Source organism: Acinonyx jubatus, chromosome E3, assembly GCF_027475565.1.
Source record: "Acinonyx jubatus isolate Ajub_Pintada_27869175 chromosome E3, VMU_Ajub_asm_v1.0, whole genome shotgun sequence".
In the NCBI taxonomy this organism is placed as follows: Eukaryota; Metazoa; Chordata; class Mammalia; order Carnivora; family Felidae; genus Acinonyx; species Acinonyx jubatus.
Window position 1 is genome coordinate 33,066,828 of NC_069398.1, and position 20,862 is coordinate 33,087,689.

Sequence of the window (20,862 nt, forward strand, 5' to 3'; positions counted from 1 at the left end):
GAAATCAGGATCGGCCCAGAGACGACCACCTAATTCGCTCTAGATTTTTCGTGTAATGATAATAATGCTTGGGGCAAAAATAATAATAGTGTAGAATACTCTAGATTCTTCTATATCACATGCTCTGGAAGAAAACCAGATGGGAGTCTCAGCCAGCTCCAGAAAGGTCCAGGCAGGAGAGCCAGAGGCTAATGAGGGAATAATGATGTTCTTAGGACCCTCTGCAGTGACGTGAAGGGACTGGACGCCCACAGAGTCATCCCGTCTGAGCCAGGCTCTCTGTTGACCATTACGGGTACAAGGAGTATTGGGCCCAGCCCTCCCTTAAGGGGTTCAGTCTTGGCAGAAGGCACACCTGCAGACCAGCAGCTATTACATGTGGGACTAAATAGTCAAGGGGAATACATGGAGTGGTGTGGGGACTTTCGGTCTGGGCACGATGGGGTCGTGGGTCAAGGAGAGGTTTAGAGAAAAGCCATATTTGAGTTGGGACATGAAGACCGAGGAAGAGTTCCCACCCCCCCCCCCCCCCCCCCCCCCCCCGCAGATGCTCTCGCACGACCCGGCGACCTTCCGGCCCAACACCCCTGTCGTAGTCCCTGCGGAAGCTGGCTGCCTCTGAACGTGCCTTGAGCCTCACGCTTTGGGGCTGATGCTGCCCCTGTCCTCTGCCCGGCCCAAGGGTCGAGGCCTGTCCCCTTCGGAGGCTCTCTGATTGACCTCGCACTCCTCCAGCACCGGCGCGTACCTCGGTGGGAGCTCGTTATGGGGCAGGACGCGGTGACGAGCCTGGCCTTCCCCCTGCCGTTAACCAGCGGGGACTGGTCACCTCGGCTCCGCATCCCGGCCTGCGGCAGAGCGCTCCGCGTGAAGCAGGTGCCCGACGAGGACCTCGTGTGGCATGAATGGACAGATGGGTGGAATGAATGACTGCGTGTGAAGCCCGTGCTCGAATCGAGCAAGATGCCCGACTGGCAGAGCTGAGAGCTCCCGCAGTTTGATGAGAAAACAGCTGGTGCGGGCATTTTGAGGCAGTGTCTTATTTTAGTAAATCGAGGATGGTCGAGCACCTGACTTTCAGGAGGGGGTCTAGGACTGTCACCTGAGTCCACCACAGGGGGTGCTACCGGAGAGACCCGAGTCAGTTCACCTGCTGAGTGCCTACCGAGTGTTAGGGACCCAGGACACAGACACGAAGGACGCCCGGGCCTGGTCTCTGCTCCTGTCTCACTCTCTCCACGCAGACCATCGTCCGGCCCCACGCTTCTCACAGGTCGCCTGACCAGAACACCCTGAGGAAAACCTTACTTTCTCAGGTGTTTTTAATAAATACTGCCAATGACTCCCCTCTCTGAGCGGACAGCGGTGTATAGACAGGTCCCCATTCACACCCTGACCCCCGATGGGAAGGAAGAGACCACATCGGCCATCAGAGAAGCCTCCGGCAAGGGAAGCAGGGCCTGGGCATCGGGCACCTCGTCCTCAGATGGTGCTCAAAACGGAGGCCGTGGTCGCCAAGGGTGTAAATTTAGAAACGCAGGAGTTGGGACTAAAATACCCCTTCTGGGACATCCCTCCATGGACTGGTTTGGGAGGTGCCCAACGCAAGTACGGGCAGGTTCACAGAGCGGCTCCCTTTAATTTCTACACAGACCAGAACCCAAGGCCACCAATGCCTTCACCTCTGTCATTCGCCACCGAGGTGCGAGAGAGAAGCGTCTGCCCCGTGAGACTTCTTTGTAAATGCCTGATACTCATTAAGAGCAGGGCCTCCGGAGGCAGACAGCCTGGGTGGAGTCCCGCCCTCAGCCACAGCTAGCCGTGTGACTTCCAGCCAGTGACTTACTCTGCACGTCGGGCCCCTGAGCTGTGAAATGAGCATCAACCAGTGCCTGCTGGGGCATGGGCACGTGATGATCTGAAGGAGGATACAGCATCAGGACGGAGGGGAAGTACAACAGATAATTAGCAGAAGCTCGGTGAGTTAAGTCAGCAATTACAGAAGAGCGTGCGAGCTGGCGAGCGCCTAGGAAAAGCGGTCACCAAGACCGTAGGACGTCTCTGCCTGCAGAACTGAGCGGGCCAGTGAGCCATGTGGATTTTGGCCAGGCTGACTCAGGTTTCAGCAGAGGGCACCCCGAGAGAGAACCATTCCCAGCTGTCCTGGAACAGGGACCCAATTATAATGACAATGTCGCGATGAGACAAGCCAAGGGCCCCATGATGTTGACTGTCACAGGAGTCCAGCTCCTTGTGGTCTGGCTAGCTCCTCGCTGGGGGAGGCCCAGGAGGAGTTTGGAATAACGGCTGAGGGAGGACGCTAGCTTGGATGGTGAAAGCTTACACTGAGCCAGTGTGCTGGAAAGCGTCTTCAAGGAGGTGACAGTGAAGGGTGACGGTCCAGCCCCGTGAGCATTCCAGACGAGGGAAACGGGGCCATGCGGGCAGCCCATGAAACCAGCGTGCCTGGCACATGCTGGGCACAGAGCAGAGTGGGAAGGGGGAGGTAGGTGACAGTGCTCAGGCTCTGAGGAAGGTTTCCTTCTAAGCCCTGTGGGGGCGGGGGCAGATGTTAAGATCAGTGTCCCTGCCTGGGTAAGAATGCTTTGGAAGAGAAGAAGAGTAGAGGCAGGGGCACCGGTTGGAGGCTGTCCTGGTGACAGAGACCGGGCCCTGCAGAGCTGTGTCAGAGAACGCAGAGCACAGATGTGGGCGTGGGGTCGGGTGAGGAGAAAGGGGCCCAGGGCCATTCGTGGCATTCGTCACCAAGGAGGCCTTGGGGCTGGAATGGAGATTAGAAAGGCTGCACCAAGGCACTGAGGATGGTCAGGGTTCAAAGGAGTTGAATTCACTCTGGAGGTGTGGGAGACCACTGGACAGAGACATGGAGGAATGGGGCCCTGAGCGTGACTCTGGAGGATTAGGATGCTGGGGAACCCAGATGTCAAGGAAAAGACGCCCCTTGGAATCACAGGGATGCCCTGACTTCCCGAGAAGAGAGTGGAGGGGGCAGGAGAGGAGCCTCTGGCCCACGGAGAGGAGGGAACGGTGGCAGGGCGGGGAGCAAAGCCAGCTCCTGCTGGCGGAGGCCAAGGCGTGGGGGAAGGGAGAAGGGGAAGGCCCAGAGAATACTTAGCGTATTCTCGCGTCCGAGCCAGAGGAGACAGGCAGAAACGCTAACTAGTGCTGTTGCTGGCTCCCAAGCAGCCCCAGGGGGCGGCCCTATTCCCCGCGTCCAAGTTCGGGTCCCAACAGGTGTGCGCACAGCTTCCCTGTGGGGCTCAGGCCCAGACGGGAAGCTCCCTGTGCTTCCTTCTCGTCCCTCCCAGCCTCCCACGGCACCCTGTATCTTTCCCAAAATCCAGAGTGGGGTTCTTCATTTGGAACTCCGTAAAGCATCATCACATCTTTCTACTGGTTTGGGGTCTGTGCCAGAAGTACAGGTCAAGGACACTGAGTGCGCGGAGAGAAATCCGTCCACGGCAACAACTCTGCTTCAGCACTTACTGTTTTCAGACAGCTCCACGATGTAATAGAGGACTGGGCTGTTTCCGTCAAAGGGTCGAACCCACGAGAGCGTCACGGCGTGGCTGTGGGAAGAGTTCAGGCTGGCCAGGAGGTTCTGAGGTGAATGAGGCAGTTCACTTGGGCGCAAAGGAACAGGAAGAAAAAAAGGGTGCACATCAGAATCGACGGTTAGCCCGGTCCTCACATCGCACAGTCCCGGTGGGGAATGTTTTGAAAACGGAAACATAAACTATGCCCCAGACACAAATTCTGAGCACCTCTCCGCCCGAAAACCTTCTCCATTAACAATGTGGTTGTTTCGCCAAAGATATTTGATTTAATCCTTCTGGTAGAGATTAAAGGGATGATTGATGGCTTTGGGATTAGATGGGGAGGGAGTGCCAAGTTTTACACAGTATAGTATTTAATTGAGAAAACTCAGTCAGCAATTTGTTCTTACAACCCGAAGCTGTTAATGGGAAGGCAGAGAGCCACAGAAACAGGAAAGGGCCTAGGAAATAAGATTTAACTTTGGAAATTTTGGAACCTAGTCACTTGGGCTCATTCGCCAAAATGCCCACAGGTATCCCCAGAGAGTGGCTGCCTCTTCTTTGACCACATGACGTTGTGGCGTCATTCTGTCTTCTGCGAGATAACGGGGTTCGGGTGAAGAAGTCAGGGGAATGTGGAGAAAATTCGAAAACCCCATGGAAATAGTAAACAGAACATCAGCAGGGCTGTAGAATGGAAACACAGTTGAAGCAAATAAATACAGAAAGGGGTTTACTAATAGAAAAGGTCTTTACTGGGATTTACTGGTGACAAAGCTTCAAAGTCCAATTGTATGGTTTCTCCTCAGTCGGCAACCATACAATCCCTTTCTTTCCCTTCCTTCCTTCCTTCCTTCCTTCCTTCCTTCCTTCCTTCCTTCCTCCCTCCCTCCCTCCCTCCCTTCCTTCCTTCCTTCCTTCCTTCCAGAGAGTAAGTGCAGGAGGGGCAGAGAGAGACTGGGAGAGAGAATCCCAAGCAGGCTCCATGTTGGCAGCACAGAGCCCAAGGTGGGGATCGAACTCACGAACAATGAGACCATGACCTGAGCCAAAATTGAGAGCCGGATGCTTAACTGACTGAGCCGCCCAGGCGCCCCTGCAATCACACCATCCTAAGTAGCCCTAGTCTGGTGCTTAACCTTCATGTCTCACAAATCTGGGAGCAGCACCCTGTTTCGTGGCCATCGGGAACAGCTTTCTCTATAAACGTCTTCAGGTGGTACTGGGAGAGGGGTGCCATGTGGACCCGTTTCACCCACTAGCTAGTCTGTGGTCTCTCTGAGACATCAATTACTGCTGACCCACATAGGTCAGCACAAAGAGCCATAATTATACTTGATATTTTTAATTTAAAAAGCATACTCATTACACTTTGAAATTTATTAAGCTGTTATGTGTGTGCAGCTACCTAAGAAACACAGCTCTCTCTAACCCAGGCACACGGTTAATAAACAGACTAATATTTCCAGTGTAGACGGAGACTTTAAATTAGTACAATAAAGAATCAACTTGAGCCTGAAATGTTGGCTTGTTTTCTCTTTAGTTGTGAATTCGGTTTTAAATCAGAAAGGGAGCTTTTATTTCTGTTGAGCTCTCCAGTAACTGATTCTTCCTTAAATTCCCAGTGAAGACGCCTATGAAGGACATGCCAGGAAAAAATATCTCTTCTCCTTTCCCTGTGCCCCATTTTCCTACTGGAATTGGGTTGTTCTCAAACTAAACCACAGTTGTTGAAATTGTCCCAACCTGAAAACAAACTGAGATAAACTTGGGTAAGTGTTCCAAATAAGACTGTGGTATCATAAAGAATTGGTCTGGTCTTTGCCCCAGCTCTCTGGGGTGGAACTTCTAAGCCCTTGGAATTTCCTGAGGGGCTCTCTTAGCTGTTCATGGTGGGCCCGTCAGGCCACACCTGTGTTTTGCCAACAGCGTCACTCGTGGCGGGGGGGGGGGGCCCTGCAGAGTTCCAGGAGGGGGCTCGCCTGCTGGAGAGACCAGCCGTGTGGTTAGAGGGCTGGGGCGTCGAGCCAGTGAGATCAGCCAGGCCTTCTGATCTCCTGGAAATGGAGGGGCGGGAGCAGGGGCCCGAGCCAGTGATAATGACGCCCCAGCCAAACTATGGACACCAAGCTCAGCTGAGCTTCCTGGTCGGGAATCGGACACGTGTGGAAGCTTTGTGTTTGGGACCCTCCCAGACCTTGCCGTTGCCTTTGTACGTCTGGTCCGGATTTTATCCTCTATAGTAAGACCGAAATCAGGCACTTAACCGAGTTCTGTGCGTTGTTCTAGGGAATCACCCATCCTGCTGGGGTGGCGGGAAGCTTCAAATGCTAGGGGGTCGGTCAGAACCACAGGTGGCCCGGGGGCCGCGGAGCTGCGGCTGGTGTCTGCGGTGGGGCACGGTGCCCTTCACCTCCGGGGAGTCGGTGTCAGGACCGCACTGCAAAGACTTGCCCAAGCCGGGGGGCTGGCTGACGTGACCAGCACTAACTCAGAGGACTGACGGGGTGGGTTGGTGCCCGGGACCGTCGTTCATGTGCGGACACTGCCCCACACGGGCCCGAGGCCCCCACCACCGACTCACCGCCAAGTCGGGAGACGTGTGGGTGGCCCGAGGCCCCGGAGGCAGACGCAGCCCCCGCGAGAGCCTGAAGGGGCCGGGGGGATGGAGAAGAGGTCCCGGGAGACCCTGGGCGGCATCTTACAGTGGGCAGGAGGCACTTCCAGTGACACGCTGCGGGGGGATTCTCTCTGGGGGTTGACAGGCACGGATCATTGTCCTCACTGAAACTGGGGTGTGGGGCCCTTCTTTGGGTCGGTGGTTACACTGCAGAATCTCCACTCCCACCACCGTCCCCCCTTCACACACACGCGCCTCTAAGTAGTCACCATGTCCTACCTACCCTCCTTAGAAACGCCCGTAACGCCAACCCGTCTGCTTCGTCGCCACTGACCAGCTTCAGCCCACCCGACACGAGCTGTCCCAAGGGCCACGCCACACCGTCCTCCCGCCCGTCCTGCCTGCTGCCGCTGTACGGGGTCCTGCCATGTGCTCCCCGCTGCGCCCGCGACGACTCCCTGCTACACAGCTCAGCCTCTAGCCCACACTGGCTGCTCTCCTGAGCGTCATGCTTCCAGCCACAGTGAAGGCCTTGTGGCTCCCCGAGTCCAGCCACCCCGTGACCTGTGTGCACTCACACGGGACGTCCCGTCGATGGGAGAGTCGCGCCAATCAGAAAGTCCATCTCAGCCTCCAAGGCTCGGCTTCCCTCTCACCCACGAGTAATTCTTGAGCAGAACCAACCACTTCTATCTCACTGCAATCTACAGATTTTTCAGTTCAGGAAACATCTTGAAGCCCTACGGGAGCAGGAACCCTACTGCATCCTGCTTGATTATGGATCTGCCTCCCTTCTCCAGGGAAGGAACATTTCTCTTCTCCCTTCTCTGCCTTTTTTCCTTGATCTTGGCATCGCCAACGCTGGCATAGAGTGGGCACGCAGTAAAATGTGGGGCGGACGGATGGACCAACCGATACAGGAGTGGATGGGTTAACAAACGAACACTCCCCAAGCCGGGGGCCATATGTGGAGTGTAGGGACACGGAGGGAGAGGCTGTCACAGTCCTGCTCTCGAGAGCTGAGACGCTGAGGAGAAGCACGAGGCCCGTATACAGGCTGAGACGAGGCAAGGCATCGCAGGTCAGGAGCCGTGGGATGGTTCTGGAAATAACGGTGGGCGGACTACAGGGCGGAGCTGCAGGAAGGGCCATCTGTGGAAGAGGTGGGGGTCGCATGGCTGGGAGGGGTGTGGGTGAGCAGAGGAGGAGGGAAGGCTCCCTTGGGCACGGAGGACAGGAAGGAGAAGGGGCTGCTGAAGGTGCGGGTAAGACTAGGGGGAGGTTTGGAGCAGCAGCGGGAACACAGGGTTTGCACTGAGTCATGTAAGAAGGCAAATAAGAGACACCCGTATTCAAAATTTCTGGGCTATCTGTGTGACGTTGACTCTCCAGGGCTACAACTGGGACCCCAAGGGCGACTCACTGGAAAGTGTCTGAGAGACACAGGAGGCAGTCAGGAGAGGGGACAGACCGGGCGACAAAAGCTCGGCTAGAGGTTAAGGAGCCAGCATCCACGGCCGACATATACATCCGGACTCCAAGAGGAGATCTGGGGAGCGAGAGGTGGGGGCACACGGCAGGCTGGGGACAAGACTGGCCATTGTGGACCAGAGGCTGTGAAGAGACAGTCTGCTCTCGTTCAGCCTGTGGCCCCTGAGAAACTCCTGTGTCCCCACATACCTCGTCTAGGGGCCTTAAGTGGCTGTGCAAGATCGAATCCTAAATTCTGAAAGTACAGCTTTCCCACAGCTGGGAAAATATGGGGCTTCTCGCACTCGATGTCAGATCATGCTTCTCTTAGCCTAAAAGGAGGGCCAAGAGAGGACCGATCTGACCGGTGATCAGATAGCTTCTGTTCTGGGGGGGTGGAGGCTTGACTACTATTCACAGCCACTTCCTGTGTGAGGGGACACTACTTGAGAACTTCTCTGTGGAGGGTTCTCACCACAGTCCCTCTGTCTGCCCCTCAGAGCTTGCTGATTCTCACTCGGCATGTGATTCTCCTAAGAGGGGTTTGTGATTTCCCTCTTCCCAGCTGATCAAAAGCCACCTACAAGAAGGCCCTAAGGTCTGCTAGAAGTAGGCACCCTGAACAGCAAATGGCAGCCAGGTGCCTGAGACGGAGGTGACATTGAGAAGACCTTGGAAATGTAAAGGCAATGTAGCTTTGGGACATTTAGTGTAGGAACAGGGACCTAAAGCCCAGCGGTGCCCAAAGACATGATGTGACTCATCATCAAGAAATAATGAGCCCTCGTCCACCGCTGCCCCACAGTCCTCTCCATGGGCTCATGGTCACATCCAAGATGGTGGCCCAATGCTCAATGTGATGTTTTACACACTGCAGAGCTCAGAGTCAGAAGGAAATTTAGACCTTTCCTAGTTCCAGCCTCTGTCCTATAGGAAAATCCCCTCTGTGATACCTCTTGTGTTCAATGTTACCTGTTTCCCAATGCAAAGAACTTTATAATATACATTGAAGACGTAAACTGTTTCTTTAAATGGTGAGTTTTGGTTATCGGGAAAATTAAGCTTTGCGCAATACTTGCCTGACCATCAATAACCGGTAAATGAGGCTTTAATATATTCTGAGTCCATTTCAGAGAATCTGATCTAATAGAAATAGACTATGTCTTGGCGTTTCTCTGCCAACTTTGAAAGGAGATAAATGATCAGCAGAGCAACTCACAGACAAGGGATCTGCAGACAGGGTGACAAATGAAAGAAATCTGCGAACAATAGAAATGAGGCCGGTGCCGAGTCACTTTGTGATTTAAAGAGAACTTGGGGGTGGGGGGGAACCCCTGTCAAGCCAATTACACCACAAGACTACCAGACACTAACAACGAGACACGGGGACCGTAGGGAAAGGGGATTAAGCCAGGTGTGTTTGGGGAAAACAGCTTCGAAAACGACCGAAAGCAATTGGCAAAATTGTGGCTGTAGCCGGCCTGCTGTGCAACAGAGGCTCAGGTAAGTATTTTTCTATATGGAAGCACGGCCCCTTTAACGCACTAATGATGACCTGGTCAAACCCAGCTTCTCCGACTTCACTCTGAGGGTGAAGATGACGGGGGGGCCTGGCAACTCTCGAGAAATGGTGTTAAATTGTTCACTCCTTATGATGGGTTTGTGAGGGTTGGCTTTACTGAGAGAAATCTCTTCCCTGCCTCAGGGTCCAAGTCTTGCAGTCGGCTCCATAAATTAAGTTTTCTCTGTACTCCAGACTCCTAAGAATTAGTCTCTGATCTCGGAAGGAAAGATGCAAAGCTAATTGGGTCTTTAAATGATTAATAATCACTCAATCCATAAAGCCCTAGGAGCCTAGTTCCCCTGGTGTGTTCAATGCAGCAAGGTGCTCTGGGATGTGGGGCATCCCAAACCAGCTCCTTCCTGAGAGGAACCAGCTAACTAGCAGGAGAGGCACGCCCAACCGACCAGTCGGGGACTGGCCGTTTCGTGATGCCCTGTGGACGGTTAATTTATAGGGCACAACCCGGGACCACGTGGATTTGTGGGAGCCTCTTCTCTCGGGGAGGCGATGAAGGCAGACCCTTCAGAAATTACTCCTCCTCTGTGATCCCCATTACGCAAGCCCAGTTCAGCCTCGTGGGGGGGTGGGGGGGGTGAAGCTCACTCTGACATTTACTGGACATTTATGTACCGGGCACCATTCCAGGCATCGAGAGCTCAACGGCAAACAGACATACCTAGTGTGTCCGAGGGTCACGGAACATGGTCAAAAATAAAGCAGGATAGAAGAGAAGCTTCCTGAGCCCGGGTGTGGGAGGATGCTTTGGTGAAGGAGCGATGGTGCGTCTCGTGGGACAGTGAGCAAGGAACAGGAGCCATGACTGGGTGAGCTGGGTTCCAGGCCAGGGTGGTATAAACATTGGTTCGTTCAAACCTCACAGTGGCCTTCCAAGGTAATGGTAACGTGCCCATCTTGCAGTTGAGAAAACCAAGGCTGAGAAGTGGGCTAAGCTGCCCCAAGTCAGGAAGAGCTGGAGAAGGGGGTGCAGTCCGGCCTGGCTGGTGGAGGGCACCTCAAAAGGTACCTGTAGCCCTGCCAGGACCGCGACTTCTCCGGCACCGTCCTGGGCGTGACGGGCCAGGAGTCCAACCAGGCTGGCACAGAGGATGGAGCTAGAACACGCAACACACACACACTGAGAGCAAACCGACGGATGGTCTGCTTCTGAAAAGCCCACTTCTGATGCTGCTAATTTCTATATTTAACTAAGTAGCTTTTAACTCAAGTGGGGAGGCAGGGGAAGCAGGCTTTCAGCCTCTTTTGAAGGACACTATTTAGCTGTAAGTACCTCTCAGTCACTTCTGCAGTATGAGGTTTTTTTTTCTTTCCTCTTCTTTTTTTTGTCATCAGAGTAAATCACAGAAATGTTACCGAGCTTGATTTGAAAGTTCTCCGAGAAGCACAAAATGCCCCTCGATCGTGAGTTACGACTATTATCATTACTATTGTCATTACTGATGTCGTACAGTTAAGACCTATCTGGATCTAAAGACAGACCAGGCTATAACCTACAACTTCCTCAATTCATTCAGATTTGCAAGAGTGGAGTGTTTATTACACTCACAATTCATAAGGAACCGCTGTCTTCCAAATCAGTTCTGTAACCCGCTGTACCTCAATTGGTTTGAATCACAAATCTGCAAATATTTCTATATTTAGAGATGAGGTGTCTTACCATTACAGAAAGCCTATTATTTTATAGATATGGCAACATTTGCTGAAAAATGTATTTTACTCAGAGGAAATCAAATAAGCAAATAGAAGGGAAGATATGTAAATCAGTAGACCATAGAGGTAGTGCAGAATAAAAAGCATGCCCTGCATTGGAAGCATGCAATTTTGGCTTCTGCTGACAGAGTCCTTATGAAATGCTAACACTCATTTATTTGTTACCGATGACGGATGATCTAAGAGTTCTCATAGGTAGCTTTAAAAATGTGAATAGCACAGTGGATCGTGTGAATGTGCTGGATGTGTACTCCCAATATTGTCAAAATTAAAAAAAAAAAAAACAATTCCCAACATGATGGAAGGAGGAAGGACACAGGCCCAGATCCGACAGGGGGTTTGGGCGCCGGGCTGGCTCCCCGCAGTGGAACATGAGCCTGTGTGCTCGGAGGGAGAAGCCCCGGGCATGTGAGCATCGGAGGGAGGGCCCAATCAGGAGGAGCCCCGCCGGTGGCTGGTAACCTACACACATTTATTCGTTCATGCATGCGTGAACCACCCGACACGGACGTCGGAGCCCCTGTCGTGTCCCAAAGCATCGTGAGCCACTCAAAATGCAAGGCCTGCCATCCGGGTATTTTTGCTTCAGCAGTGAAAGCATCGTGAAAACAGACTCTTCTGGTGCACAGGCCCAGTGAACACGGGCACTTGCAGCCCATGCGATCAGTGCTATGACAGAAAGTCCAAGCAAATGCTGGGAAGCCGTGAGGCACCCTGGGGTCCCCACGCAGGGGGGACCCTGTGGCTGAGCCCTAAAAGAGGCAGGGGCCCTTCAGACGGCGATGGCAGAAAACACGGCCGCAGCAGCCCGAGGCCCTGGGCGGAGGACCAGGTGAGCCCAGGAGGGCAGAAAGGGCCCTGGGCTGGCAGGTCCAGCGGCTAAGGGTGGGGCGGGGACACCTGGCACTTCATGCACACTCACAAAGCTGCAGGGCCACAGCACCTGACCCCCGCAGACATCCCGCCCACCCCGGGGACTGGGGGCACCTGTTGTCTGGTGACTAACCGGGATGACCTTCACTCCCAGCAGGTGACCGACCGTACGAACGAGAACAAGGAGTCGCCCTGCAGATGCCAACTAGGCAGGAGAACAGGCCTTTCCGGGTACTGGAGGCACAATTCAAGGCTTTTCTGGACCAGCTGCTAAACACCACTAACCCGTGGAATCCCAGAAACAGAGCTAGGCCAGGCTACCATCTGTTCATGTGTTCACACGTGTGTGCAACACACCCAGGAGCCCATGTGCTGAGCCCTTAGCAAGTATCCTTCTCCCGTGAACCCCCTCGGCTGGAGGCTTGGCTCTGTATGCAGACTGTTCATGTTGTACGTTCAGGGAGTGGCTTCTGTCTATAGACTCCTTCCTGGACTGAGGTGGGCAGACACCAGTAAGAAAAACCTCTGAAACGGCCTTTTCTAATGGCCTCGCACGGCCCACGTTAGCCAGGGCTGCTGGCCTGCGCCCCTGGAGCCCCTGCCCTGCTGCTTTTTTTGCAGATCTTACTTTGGTATGGTTGTGCTCAGGGACTGTCTGGGAGGCACCATTCTTAAAGAACAAATAACTACATATTAGAGAAAGGAAATTTGTCAGCAGGCTCTTTAGCCCCTGCCGGGGAACAGAGAGGAGCTGCATAAAGAGGTCCAGAGACGGAGGAAGGCAGTGGTTTCCCTCCTGGGCCCTGGGGACCCCCAGGAGGTCTCGATCAGCTGCTTGCCATTTCCAGGATTTCCAAAGACTTCACGGAAAGCAGCTGTTTACCCACAGAGAGGCAGGTGGTGCTGACCTCAGTGCGCCACGTACCTGGCTGTCACCGAACGGTCTGGCCTCGGTGGGCTGGCCTGACATTCCTCACCGAGTTCTGTGGGCGTCACGTGGCAAAGTGGGCTGTTGCTTACGGGCGCTGCGGTAAATGGGTGACATGGTGCCAACGGGGGAGATAAGGTAATAATAGGAGGGTGAAAACCAAGTACCAAACCATCTGAACCAAGAGTGGAATGTTTTCATTTCCAGGTTCCAACAAAACCCGTAAGTAAGCCTGTATGCCTGTGAGGCATGAGGCCATGGCCTCTGACGGCTGGCTTGGGGACCCAAGTGGCATCACACGCGCTAAAAATAGCCACTTGGACTCGGGATGGCTGACCATAGCGCTGCAAGCAATCAGGAGGTGGTTAACGCTCCACGGCGGCAACACTCACATCACCTCCAGCCGGGCCGTCCTAGAGTCATTCCCCCCTTCCGAGAGGATTTCACAGGTGTAGTCTCCGATGTCACCCGACCACGTCTGGCTAATGACAAGGGACCCGTCCTTCTCCACCACGATCCTGGAACTGCCAGATGGGGTGATGATTGCATTGTCCTTCTTCCACACGTAGCTGTGGGCCAAGCAGGGAGTCGTGAGTTAGGAAAGCTCTCCAGTTAGGATCAAGCCAGAGGGTTAGGATCTGGGCCGTGAGTGACCGACGGCCTTGTGAATGAACCAGAAGCCACTGAACTGTGTGCTCTTTAGATGGGTGAATTTCATGACATGTGAATATATCTAAAAGAAAGAATAAAGAAAAGCAACCAAATATCTTGGCCACAAGACAAAAACAGATGCTGAAGTTAAAAATGGGTCTGTGAAGATCACTGAGAACACCGAACTGGCCTTTGGGTTTCGAGACGGGAAGTCTGTACAGTGTCATGATCACACATGTCACTTACTCACACTGTACCTCGCACTTTGCCCAGGAATGTTCCTGGAGGACAGGGGTGCTGCCTGGATAGGGGGCAATGACCGTCCCAGAACTCTTCAGAGTGGAATTACCCAACTTCTGGAAAAAGATCACACCCCATAAACTTGTTTTCTTAAAACTGCACCTCTTTCTCATTTAATTCTTTAGTTATGACAATTTTAGCACATTTTTCTTTTCAAATGTAGAATCAATTAAGAGCCTGGCCGGCCTTTGGTGTCAGTGGTCAGGGGTCACCACTTACTGCTGGACAGCGGGACATAACTGGCTTTCCTTTCCAAAATAATGTGCTCGGGTTTGCAAAATGTACCCAGCTCTTTAAAGGTTTAATATGCACAGAGCATAGACATTAATAAACTGCTTATCTGAAGTTACCCTGAGACAGAACAGACGTAGTCCCCCAAGAAGGAAATGAATAAATCGTTCGCTCTGGGGTATGACGTTCAGCTGAGATCATCCTTTAGGGGCGGTGCTCTCAGGGCAGAGGAACCCTGGGACGAGCAGTGCCCCAAGAGTGAGCCATCTAAAACCCCTCCGGAAGGAGGCTCCAGTTCTGTTTACTCACACATAAAAAGCTACAAGAAAAACGCAAAGGTCCAGAGGGATTCCAGGTGAGCTCTTGCAGAAAACCAGCTTGTCCTTGTCCCTCCTCTGGAATCCTACTCCCAAACCATTTAGAAATGAATGTGCTCTTTTGCAGGCAACATCTTTAAGACGGCCTCCATGGACTCTCTCGGTAATCTTTGGCCTGTTAGTTTTTGTTGGTGGGTTTTCCTTTCGACATTCTTGCAACTAAACCAAACTTGGTTTTTGAGCTCTCGGGAACTCGAGAGAGCCAGGTGAAAGCACAGAAACTCACGATCTGCCAAACGTCTGCTCAAGAAGAGTAAGCAAACAGCTCAGTCTCTGAATCCAGTTAATAACGTACGCGGCAGGGGCGCCTGGGTGGCTCAGTCCATTAAGCGTCTGACTTTGGCTCAGGTTATGATCTCACAGTTCGTGGGTTCGAGCCCCGCATCAAGCTCTGTGCTGATGGCTCAGAGCCTAGAGCCTACTTGCCATTCTGTGTCTCCCTCTCTCTCTGCCCCTTCCCTGCTCATGCTCTGTCTCTCTCAAAAATAAACATTAAAAAAAAAATGTATGTGGCAGCAGGCCCCTCCCTCTGCTCACAGTGAGGTGTTCAAGAAGGAAGGAAGGCATCTTGAGTCTATCCATTTGGCTAAATGTGTGCCTTCTGGCTGGGCTAAGGCCAGACTGAAAATTCTAGGATGACCATATCATTCTCTCTAGATTTATTTTCAGGGCTGGTTCTGAAAATTAAAAACTATTCTGAAGGTGGCAGCTCTTTGGGAAGAAGCTCACCACCCAGTCACCTGTGTCTGCTGCCCTGCATTTCCCCAGAGGGGCACAGTTTTCATCATTACCCTCCTGCCTGAACTCAGACAAAGACGGGATATTACAATCCCTTCAGTGAGGCTTCAAGGCATCTAGTTCCCGTGTTTACGTGCATGTTCCTCTACATGCACGAGGTGACCGTGGCCGCCTTTCCTCTGGGTACAGGTCTGCCTTACTCTCCATCTCACCATGAAACCACCCTAGAGCAGAGGGAACCCCTCTCAGGTCTTACACAGCCCAGCATAAACGCTGCTGAAATCCTATTCGATCTGTCCGGATTTTTCTCTCATTAAGTATCAGCCCCTGACAAGTACGTTTTACAGATAGTGTATTAACCTTGGCAGAAAAATCATGAAAAGCTGTACTGAAGCCACGGAGTGGAACATAGCTCACTGTAAATAATACATAAGGCCGGAGTGGAAAATGGGATTTGTGTGATTAATGATGGAGCCCAAGACCGTGTGATGCCGTAATCAGGGATCTGCGGCTGAAATCAAAGTTGCCCAAATTCTCCCATCTCAACTTCATCTCCTAAGCTCCCAGAACATGAATGAGCCCCAAACGCTGTGAGTGACTGAACTGACCGGAGAGTGATCCGGGGGTCATGAGTGGCTCCGCAGTGCAGAGTGGCCGTGGTCCCCTTAATCACCACGCGGTCCTCGGGAGGGTTAACGATGGACGTACGATCTGGGAAAACACAAGTCACAACTCAGACAGAATTACATGCTTGAGACTTTCCTCCCTCAGGGGGGAATGAATTGGTCACCTAACATAAAAGCCTCCAAGTTTTCTCTGATCTTGGCAAAACGAACGTAAATGAAAGCACTCAGGGAATTGGAAGCAAGCTTTCCACGGCGCGGCCAGGGCGGTCAGGCCTCCCCTCCCCTCTGGGGCCGCTCCCCAGCCTCTCAACCCTCCTGAGGACAACGAGAACGCAGGCCGTATGCAAATATTCATTAGGTTCTGCGGTCTTAGGTTAAAACCGTGGTTCTTTCCCAAGATTATTAACATTCTGGTCATTTCTGCTGTCTGCACAGCATGTCATGACTTTGCAAAGTGCTTCCATTTGTATTGTTCTATTTAATGCTCACACAACCTCGTGGGGTCTGTGACAGCACCACTCCCAGCTTCCAGGACTAGAGAGTGGCGCTCAGAAGTGCAGTGGCTCGCCGAGAAAGGCCCGGCGACAGCCCTGTGGCCGGTGAACCCCCCCACCGTGCACCTGTGAGGTGGACCCTGCTCTGGCCCCAAGGACCAGAGCCCAGAACATGCGAGTCCTAAGACTAGGTCGGGGCCCAGCCTGACCGCCTTGAGCGCGGTGTCCCGGAAAAGACCTGAGCTTTAAATCTGCGGAAGGGGGAGGGCGGAATCCCCCGCAACGGCATACAACAGAGTAGGTAAAGGGTGGGATGTGCTCTGCAGGCCCCCCGAGAGCACACCCATCACTCTAGTGTTGCGAGGTTTTGAATCTTAGCAGATCTACAGAACTTTCTGGAGGGTGACCTACAGAGACACAGACACAGTTCTTCACAAGCTGTTAAATGTCAGGTTCACATGTTAGGGACGCAAGACAAATCAGAAATGGTCAACGGAGTGGACCACAAGATGGGACAAGACCCCTTTTTTGGTACCGGAGAATATTGGGGGAATTCGAATTTGTGCCTCTTTAAAAGTCCTGGTGTTTTTATAACACCTAAATAAATTAGAAGGGGTCATTTCTCAAAGTGGACACAGACTGTACCAGAGAGAACCAAATGGACATGAAATAAAGCACGATAGTTCAGGTTCTCTTGAAGGACGGTGTTTGGACAAATGAGTCACTGATGCCAGTTAAATTCTTCTCTCTTCATAGAGATAAGCTTTACAAAGATCAGTGAGCACTATCTTTTGCTTTTTTGAACAACGATTTTTTTTTTTTTTTTAGTCCTATAGATTATGGATGAAGCAGAGATGAAAAAGTACACCGGCAAGTGAAGTTAAAGGTGGGGCAGAGATACTTGGTAATGAATCCTTATGTCTGGAAAACAAATCATTCTCCAGTTCAGAAACCTGTGTTACAGATAAAGACAAAAAGCTGGAGAAATCAAACATTTTCAATTCACTCCTAAGATATAAAAAACACTCACGTTTAATATACTAAGAGTGTCTTAGTTGGTTAAAATGATACTACAGAAAAAACATACTTTCTATAAAATGTTATCTCTTGACTCTTAACTGCTAATTCTTACACAATGCTTATAAAATTAACCAACCTATCAGTTTTGTTGTTTGGGCTAGTTTGGGATAATATTTCCTACTCCAGTGACTTTAAAAAGTCAATCTTTAATCTCTCCTGAAATGTCCCATTAAATCTTTGAATACATTTTCTAATTATTCTTTTAGAAACTGAAAAATTAATTACTCAACAGATTTCTATAAATTAGTTGTAAAAATAATCATTATCTTTTGATTAAATTAGAGAGTCCAAGGGCATATTGACATCCCCTAAGCACAGCTGACATGATGATTAAGCCATGATGAACAGAAGGTTCCACGTGGCCTGGGGTCCTTACTCCACACAGTCAGTGCTGCAGACGCGCTCAGGGACCCCTCCGTGTTGGTGGCATAGCAGGTGTAGTTGCCAGCATCCTGGATGAAGACGGGGGTTATCTGCAGACCCCCGGATTCCAGAAGCATAAACCTAGGAATGCGCACAGAGCCACTGGCCAAAATATGTTTTCCTGAAGAAAAGCAGAGAAACGGGAATGTCAGCACCAAAACCAAGAAAATAACTTGAAATAATCATAATAAGGTGGAAACCGTATGTGCAAAAATAACCAAAGCAGTTTCCTTTCGCATTATTTAGGATGACGGAGACCAAGAAAATCTTAATTGTGCAATACTGAGAAAATGGGTTAAACCAGTTACGTCCATGTATGTATGCGACTGTTATCTTTGGTGACTGACTCTGACTTTTCTTGATACCTGTATACATCTGCAGATTTTCTATACAAAGCTATCATACATTCTAAATTGGGAGAAAAAACGTATACATAAAAGAGAAGAACCCCCTCTTGCTTACTGACCTGCATGTGTAACAGCTCTGGTCTAGGTGCAGGAGTCACATGCTGGGAGAGGTGAGAAGCCTGTATGTGGTTCACCCAGAGGAGGGCGCTCCGAGCGTGACCAGCTCATTTGTGTGAACCCACACAGGTCAGCATATATTTGTTAAGAATGGATCGTGTGTGCTGTTCACTGAGGGACATGTGTGCCTTTGTGTGGAAGGGCCTGGGAACCACAGAGAAAGCCCATGACGTGATGCCCCTCCTCATGGGGACGGAAAACAGGTAGAATGGAGAGGGTTACGTGTCAGATGAGCCTGTGCTAGAACCATCTTTTCCTCTCTCCGCTTTTCTATTTTAGTAAAGCTCTCTGCCCTTGATGTCACTCTGCTAAGTTACACACAGGGAAGGGATCTTGGAAGGTCCTTCTGAGTCTTGCTGTCCATGAATGCTTCAGACTTTGAGCCTTGGCAGAATCCAGTCTTTGGTTTCTCTGCTTTTTTTTTAATGTTTGTGTTTATTTTGAGAGAGAGAGAGAATGCACAGGGGAGGAGGAGAGAGAGAGAGAGGGAGAGAGAATCCCAAGCAGACTCCATGCTGTCAGTGCAGAGCCCAACATGGGGCTCGATCCCGCAAATGGTGAGATCATGACTTGAGCCGAAATCAAGAGTGAGATGCTTAAGTGACTGAACCACTGAGGCGTCCCTCTCTGCCTTTTGTAAAACCGGGTACAAATGACGTCCATATCCTGTTCGTTTCAGGTGTGCATCCTAGGCACCTTTCTTTCTTAAAGAAACAAGGGTATTATTCTTCATTTCGAATATTGCCTTCACTTCATAAACGGAGAAACTGAGTCCTGGAAGCACTTCTTCAGATCCAGCACCTACGTTTCAGGAGCCCCTCACACGCCTAGGGTGGCCTATGAAGGGCTTAGGCAGGACACAGCGGTATTCACACGTTTTGAAAAAAGTCTGTTTGCTCTCGGAGACATAAGCTCTGTGAAGCTTACAGGGCACTGTCCTTCTTACTCAGCCGGCACCCGCACCCAGCAGGTGCTCGACAGACGGCTACTCATCCTTACTGACTGAAGGCAGGCGGTGGGGGTAGGGGGCTGAGAACACGAGCCGTGGCCCAGGGGCTCCTTTCCCACGGTGGCCAGGCTGTGGGGGGCGCGCAGGCTACCCACCTCTCCTCCACGTGATGGCGGGCTTGGGCGCCCCGGACACCTCGCACCTCAGAGTGGCTGTCATCCCGTCGGTGACCGTGGTGTCCACTGGCAGCTGTGCGAACGCCGGGGCGACATCTAAGCGGGAGCGAACAGTGACAGTCTCAGGGTGCGCCCCCCGGACGAGCCCAGACCCGCCTGCTGGGGGTGGCCCATATGGACTTTTATAGGACTAATCACACAGAACTGCAGCGACAAAAGATGAAAACCTTTCAGCAGTGACTATAACCTTCAGTTACTTGTCCCTCAGGAGCTGCCGATCTGTGTTTACAACCCAGAGAGAAACCCAGTCCGTGATGTAACGGACACGCGGTGGCAAAGTGCCGGGGCCCAGGAAAGGGCTGTTTCACAAGAACGGTAATGAGACGAAAGACATTTATTTAGATAAATCTAACAAGCTTGACTTCGTTACTCTTTAAAAAAAATAGAAAAAGCTAATTTTTGACTGTTAAATATTAACCACAAGATGACACTTTCACGAAATAATCAGATTTGAAGCCCTTCGGTAAAGGATTTCCAGGAAGTGTTGTGGGCCCAACTGCTGGGGGGCCTTCTTGTCCTGGGGGGTCGGCACGGGTCTCCAGCTCTCAGGAGCCCGGAATCAGACCGAGACAAACAGGGCGGCTCAGGCCGGCTTCAGCGAGGGCTCACCTGACTGTGTACCACTTGGAGAGTGACTAAACTGGAAATCGCCAAAGAGCAGGGATCTGTGTGTCCCAAACCCTGGGAGGGCCCCACAGGAGCCTGGGCTGGGGTTCCCGGGAGAGGCGGATGCTGCTGCCGGCCCGCCTTCCCCCAGGCGGGAGTCCCTATGAACCTCATAGGTGCCATGGGTGTCATCCCCAAAGCGTAGCCTAGAGCCCTCTGCTCCCTTGCACCTGTGGGGCCACCACCTGGACAGTGCAGCGGCCTCCTACCTGGGCCCAAGCCTTCCGCTCCTCCCTGCGCTGGCCGCTCTACACCCAGCCTTGGGTGCCCTTTGGGACCTATGAAGGATACCCCACCACTCCCTGCCGGAGGCCCTGGAAAGCCTCCCGCTGGGCCTTGGCCCTTGACCCCTCCAGCCTACCTCCTACCATGACCCCTGGCTCCTGTATCCCCAAGCTTGTTCCTCGAAGGCACTTGCAGCGTCCCCTCCCTCACCCCATGACGCGCACATCCCCCAAGATTTTGCACCTTTGGACCTCAGCTCCCGCACCGTCTCAGGGAATGATCCCTGGGCGCCCTCAGAGGCACCTCCCGGGTCACCATGGGCCTGGCCTGTTGTCTCCTCTCATGGCCCTCATCCCTGGCTAGACGAGCTCCTCCTCTCCTGCGTGTCTCCCCACTTCATGACCTCTGCCCTGGAAGGGTGAGAACCTCGCGTGTCTTCCTCAGAGCTCCGTCCCCGAGCCTGACAGACCCAAGTGCCTGACAGAGATGCTAAATTAAATGTTTGTGAAATGAACGAATAAATATTGATTGCTTTACCTACTATATTTTCTTTTCACTAAAAGGGTTTTAATTTGGGAATAAAAGCCTATTTTGCAAAACCG

The 20,862-nt window shown here is 52.1% G+C and overlaps 1 protein-coding gene across 2 annotated transcripts in view; it reads right to left on the reverse strand.

The window, feature by feature from the left end:
• The window catches only part of SDK1 (sidekick cell adhesion molecule 1), a 553,308-nt gene that overhangs the window by 201,584 nt on the left and 330,862 nt on the right, over positions 1 to 20,862 (reverse strand). For both annotated transcript variants that reach the window (XM_053213474.1, XM_053213475.1), the window contains 5 exons: positions 19,289 to 19,405; positions 17,614 to 17,781; positions 15,646 to 15,748; positions 13,133 to 13,309; positions 3,508 to 3,644 (listed from right to left, as the gene is read on the reverse strand). In XM_053213474.1, the coding sequence (XP_053069449.1) occupies positions 3,508 to 3,644; positions 13,133 to 13,309; positions 15,646 to 15,748; positions 17,614 to 17,781; positions 19,289 to 19,405 (702 nt within the window). The remainder of the gene's footprint in view (positions 1 to 3,507; positions 3,645 to 13,132; positions 13,310 to 15,645; positions 15,749 to 17,613; positions 17,782 to 19,288; positions 19,406 to 20,862) is intronic.